Source organism: Dipodomys spectabilis, unplaced genomic scaffold (genome assembly GCF_019054845.1).
Source record: "Dipodomys spectabilis isolate Male_0828 unplaced genomic scaffold, ASM1905484v1 ptg000080l, whole genome shotgun sequence".
In the NCBI taxonomy this organism is placed as follows: Eukaryota; Metazoa; Chordata; class Mammalia; order Rodentia; family Heteromyidae; genus Dipodomys; species Dipodomys spectabilis.
Genome location: NW_024870757.1, coordinates 1,759,202 through 1,765,447, shown reverse-complemented (window position 1 = coordinate 1,765,447; position 6,246 = coordinate 1,759,202). Strand labels below are relative to the sequence as shown.

At 40.4% G+C, this 6,246-nt stretch overlaps 1 protein-coding gene across 1 annotated transcript; it reads right to left on the bottom strand.

Moving 5' to 3' along the window:
• Nucleotides 1-228: 228 nt before the first annotated feature.
• On the bottom strand, nucleotides 229-1,140 carry LOC122110593 (vomeronasal type-1 receptor 1-like). The gene has a single exon (XM_042683174.1). The coding sequence runs from the start codon at nucleotides 1,138-1,140 to the stop codon at nucleotides 229-231; it is 912 nt and encodes a 303-aa protein (XP_042539108.1).
• Between the last annotated feature and the right edge of the window lie 5,106 nt (nucleotides 1,141-6,246).

The window sequence follows — 6,246 nt, the reverse complement described above, 5'->3', positions numbered from 1 at the left end:
GGAAAAACACAATAGGAGTATGAGGATGCAGCCTGACCTGGTATAAAGTAATGGTATAGCTCAAAAATAACCAGAGTGAAAAAGGACAAGACCAGGTCTCTAGTAGTAGAGCCCCTGCCCTAGCAGTGCAGAGTATAGTGTGTAAATGCCACTGCTGCAAAAAGAAAACTATGAACCAATTGTAAAATTGAATGTAATGGGTTAGTTTGAACGAATCATGAAAATCTTTTATTCAACACAGGAATGAAACACCTGAGTGATACGAGTGTCAGTGCTCATGAGCACAAAAGGGCTGAGTACTGAGAAACATGCATCCAGGAACACAGACATGTCCACCAGCCACAGGTCTGGTTTCATATGTAAACCAACACAAAGAATGAACATGGCAGAGAGGCAGTAGAAGGAGACAAACATGCTCACCAGGGTCAGGATGGTGCGTGTGGCCCTGGCCTCATGGTCAGGTCTTCGGGAGGCAATGTGGCTGTGAATGTGCTGGACCCTCTGCTTGTGTCTGTGCAGGACAAGGACCATGGAGCCACTGGTCCACATCATGAAAACCAAGCACATAATATCAATGGAAAGGAATAAGACTATTTGTGATAAACGTACAAATGGTTTTGGTGTAGATGGTTCTATGCCGCAGTATCTATAATGCATGTGCAGAGTAACATTTTGCCTGTGTGTTGGGCCAATTACTCTCAGAGGCACATAAACATTTACCAGGACCTGCAGAATCCAGAAAAGGAAACCACAGATTCCAAAGCAGTTAGGGAATGTAGTAGTGATCTTCCACCAAACATTTCTAGTGCAAAGCTTTGAGACTTGGAAACCACTCAGAAGCCAGGTGGTGTTAAGAGAAACCCCTCTGGCTACTCTGCGGAAATACAAAGCAACTTTACATGCGGCATCATCGAGAAAGTACTTCCATCCAATTCCTGCCATCATCTCAGGAACCCCAGTTGATAAAACAACCACGTAGTTTGCAAAGACCAGATGGCAGAGGATGGGGTCTGTAGGCCTCACCTTCTGTCTAGTGAGGAGGGTGTAGCTGTAAAAACAAAGGAGACAGGAGTTCCCCAGGACTCCGGCTCCAGTCTGTGTGAGGAAGGCAACCCTCATTTCAATGTCGGGTTTGGCCATCTCTTCTTCCAGAAGTGGAAGTGTGTCTCAACTGACAGAACTGCAGCCTTGAGTGAAAACCTAAGCAAGAGATGGAGGCCCTCAGTTTAAGGCTTTCAATTGGCCATCCCACAGCACTGTGGTGTTTGAATGCTCCAGGCTCTTCCATGACTCATGGACAACTAGGACTCTTAGTCTCTCTGCTCTTTAACAATTCTAAAGGATGCAGAAAAGCATATATTAAGAACCTCTTACTCATGTACATACAAGAATTTGCCCATGAAATAGAGTTTCTGCTTAAAAGTTTTCAGTTAGAAAAGAATCCCCTAAACTAGGCACTCATATGTATAATCCTAGTAACTCATTAGACTGAGACCTGTGGATCAAACATGGAAGCCACCCAAACTCCAGGAGACATTTATTTCCCAATAACCACCAGGAACACTGAAGTGGCACTGTGTCTCAAATGGTAGAGCACTAGGCTTTATTAAAATGGCGCAGGGACAGAGCCCAGGCTCTGAGTACAACTGCCTGACTGACAAAATAATAAGAAGTATGAGTGCAAGAACAATGAGAGAAGGCAGATGGAGAGGGAACAAACTGAGGAAATTGGTGGGAATAGAAATGACAAGCCAAGGCATTAAAATTAATATCAACAAGCCTCTTACATTCATATCATAAATAGTCATGTCACAGGTTATTCCTTGACAAATCTCTTCCAATGTATATCTTCAAATAGTATGTGATTACATTAAATGTAAGTGTAAATCACATTGAGACATTACTCATGACAGAAACCATACAGAGGTGTATCAGATCATTTGAGCAGAGAATGCTCTACCCCTGAGCACACAAAGCTGTGTGGTCTCCAGGATACAAAGCAATGTGGAGCTGCATCAAAAATGCTAACTGAGGCAGGAGAGAGGCCTGTGATTTTCACCAAACATTTTTTCCTAAAATACAAGACATTTGTCTCAATGTAAACTCACACAACACACACATTTTCAGAGAAGTTATTTCTGCATTTTCTTGATGAGTTACATTAAACACTGTTACTTACCTGAGAAGAATAGCTGCTTACCCAGTAGGAATTGGATATCAGGACAGAGGAGCAGAGGCAGTGGTCACAGCATGTGTGCTCAGCCACAGATCCCCAAGAAAAAGGCTCAGGACTCCATGATCTCATCTCCTCTGTGGGCATGCTCATCATGTCACCTGGAAGTTTTCTGTCACTGTGTACATGGGGAATACAGTTTCCCTGTAACAAACACTGGAGAATTGTGGATTCTGATGAGCACCAGTGAAATTCCATGACCATTTCCAACCGATGTGACCCACGGTGAGGAAAGTCAAGGGAATATTTGGAAACTTTTTAAGACAATCTCATTAGCAGTGAGTAGAGGAAAATGAAATCTATTGTGTAAATGTGTGACACTGTAGGAATGGCTTTGGTGAATTTGTAGGCTTTTTCCCTTTGTCTCCAAGATACAATTTCTTTCTATAGCAAAGAACCATTATTTTAAAACAAATCCAAGCATCTGTAGCTCATGCCTGTAATCCTACTTACTCAGAATTGTGAGATCTGAGGATTGGAGTTCAAAAGAAGTATAAGCAGAAAAATACATGAAACTCTTACCTACAATAAACCACTCAGAGAAAGCTGGAAGTGGCTGTGGCTTAAGAGATAGAGCACTACATAGAGGAAATAAGACCTTCAGGAGCAGTGCCCAGGCCCTGAATTAAAGCCTTAATACATATTTAAAAAATGTACTCATTACCTTTCTCATTTAACACTAAACCCTCTGTAAAGTATTTTCACAGTAAAAAATGTATAAAATAGGTTATTTCCCAAGTTGAAGTGCTATGTCTTGATCAATATTCAAACAATCAAGGCTCAAAGTTTCACAGTAGTCTTTTTCATGTTTCCCCAGTATCTTCATAGATACCTTCATAGGCTTTTCATGTGCTCACTTATTCCACCCATTTTGACCTTCTGAGATACAGAGAATATAGAAATTCCTTCTTCTGAACACAGCATGACCATATTGCCTAAAACTAGGAGGCATCCACAGATGAAACTAGAAACCAGGATGGTGCTGAGAGGGAAATATATAACTTAGATCCTGTCATTACAAAAGGAAAGACCAAAAAGTCTCCACCTGTCATCACTCTTTACAGAGCAAGAAAATAATAGCAAGGAAACACAATATGGAAATAAAATAGAAGAGTTTAACTATGAATGCAAGATGAAAGCAGAACAATAGAGATAAAAATCAGAGAAACCAAAGGTTGGAGGTTTGAAAAAAGCCAAGGAAATGGACAGAAATTTGGTTAGATTGGTAACGATATAACCAGAAGACTCAAATTACTTAACCAAATAGTGAAATGCAGACATGATTCTTGATCTGTGGAAATGCAAAACAGAGCCAGAAATGGTGTCTCAGCCCTATGATGCTAGCTCCTCAGGATGCTGAGATTAGGAGGGTTACAGTGTAAAACCAGAACAAGCACAAAGTCCACAAGATTCCATCTCCAAAATTGCTGACAAGCCTCGTACAGGTGGCTCATGTCTGAAATTTTAGCAGCTCAGGAGGCTGAGGTCTGAGGATCAGTGTTTGAAGCCAGCCCAGGCAGAAAAGCCTGTGAGACTCTCATCTTTGATTAACTACCAACAATGCTGGAAGTAAAGCTGCTGCTCAGATGGTAGAGAACTAGCCTTGAGCAGAAAAGTTCAGATACAGCACCCAGGCCCCAAGTTCCAACTCAGGACTGACACAAAAACAAAAACAAGAAGAAAAACCTGGGCTGGAGGCATGGCTTAAGTGGTAGAGTACCAGTTGAGTGAACAAGTTTAGCAAGCATAGGGCCCTGAATTCAAGTCCTGGCACAAGAAGAGAAGACACAGAGAGAAAATGGATTCTAAGGATTACGAATAACATAAACTAGTTGAAAAGTATTCAAGTTTATAGGAACGTTGCTCTTGTCATAATTGACTGAAGAAGGATGGGTGCTGATGGCTCACACCTCTAGTCCTAGCTACTCGAGAATCACAGTTTGAAGCCAGCCCTGGCAGGAAAGTTTGTGACACTCTTCTCTCCAAGAAACAACTCAGAAAAGGCCGGAGGTGGCACTGTGGCTCAAGTGATAGAGAGCGAGCATTGAGGCATAGAAGCTCAGGGACAGCATCCAGGTCCTGAGTTCAAGCCCCAGGAAAAGAAAAATTGACTCAAGAAATAGTAATAAGGAAAACAGAGATTACACCTCCAGTACAAAGCCACCCAACACAGAAAAGCCCACAGATACACACACACACACACACACGCGTGCGCACACACACACACACACACACACACAGTTTATTTACCTTCATTTGCATCACAGCAGGGAAAAGAACAGTTTTTGCTAATTTAATAAAGTTAATAATTGTGTATTTTTTGCCAAATGCAAATACTTTTTCATTGAACATTGACTAAATCAGCTTTGGGATGACCAGCTGATATTATGCATGAGGTTAGGCCTCACACTGAGTTTGTCCTACTTTTAGGACAAAGATGGAATTCTGGGCTGGTCTTGCATTACATTTAGGAACCAGCAGTGACACAAGTTTACTGCTTGATCTGCTCCATGTTGCCTGGTTCAGATCAAACATGGATGTCTTCAGATTGCTGAAATCCCCATGATGCATAGGAGAGACCTTTCTACACTATTCCTCTTACCTGAAGATGGAGAATCTAAGTACATTTGAAGTTAAGGTTTTCAGGCATCCAAATGAAAAAACAACATTTATTAACATTTTGTTTTGTGTTAATATTGAACTTTATTTCCAAGCTTAGTATTTCCAAATATTACAATTATGCAACACAATTTATTAGGTAATGAAGAAAAATTAAGCATAATTTCTGTATAGTAGGGAGGAAAGATTCATCTTCTGATTCCTCTGTTACTCCTAAGAAGACAGCATTTGTGTCTGTCCTTATGCTTCATTTGCTTAGAGAACTAAAAGTAAAATATCATTATGATTCAATAACTGCATTAAAATTTTCATAGCTTTATTATATTGCAGTTCTCTAAAAAAAAATCAGGGTTTTGCTAGGTCTCCCTGGCGCAGGCCGAAATTTTCTTAAAAGAGACCCGGAAACACAACAAATCAAAGAAAGGTTGGACAAATGGGATTGCATGAAGTTGCAGAGCTTCTGCATAGCAAAGGACATAGCTGTCAAGATCAATAGAAAGCCCACAGACTGGAAGAAGATCTTCACTAGCCATACAACAGACAAGGGTCTCATATCTAAAAGATACTTGGAGCTCAAAAAATTAAATCCCCCAACAAAAAATCCTCAAAGAAGCAACTGCCCAATAAATAAGTGGGCTAATGACTTCAAGAGAAACTTCTCTGAAGAAGAAAGAAGGATGGCCAATAGACACATGAAAAAATGCTCAACCTCCCTAGCCATAAAATAAATGCAAATCAAAACGACATTGAGATACCACCTCACCCAGTTAGAATGGCAAAAATCAAGAACTCTAATAACAACAGATGCTGGAAGGGATGTGGACAGAAGGGAACCTTACTTCATTTTTGGTGGGAGTGTAAACTTGTTCAACCACTTTGGAAAGCAGTATGGAGGTTCCTCAAAAAACTCCACATAGAGCTCCACTATGAACCAGCAATCCCACTTTTGGGCATTTACCCAAATGTTTACAAACAAGACCACACCAAAGCTACCAGCACAACTATGTTTATTGCAGCATTATTTACCATAGCTAAGATATGGAACCAACCCAGATGCCCCTCAGTAGATGAATGGATCAAGAAAATGTGGTATATATACACAATGGAATTCTATGCCTCCATCAGAAAGAATGACATTGCCCCATTTGTTAAGAAATGGAAAGACTTGGAAAAAATTATATTAATTGAAGTAAGCCAAGCCCAAAGAAACATAGGTCCCATGGTTTCCCTTATTTGCAATATCTAGTATATGTATGAGTCAAGAAGAACAGGTCAGATAAGGTGATGTTAGGAAAATGAACCCTAAGATATGTATTTAAATGTTTTCTTTCTTTCATGCATTTGTTTCTAACGCAATTATAAGATTATTTCTTTGTTGCTTTGTATGTCCCTCC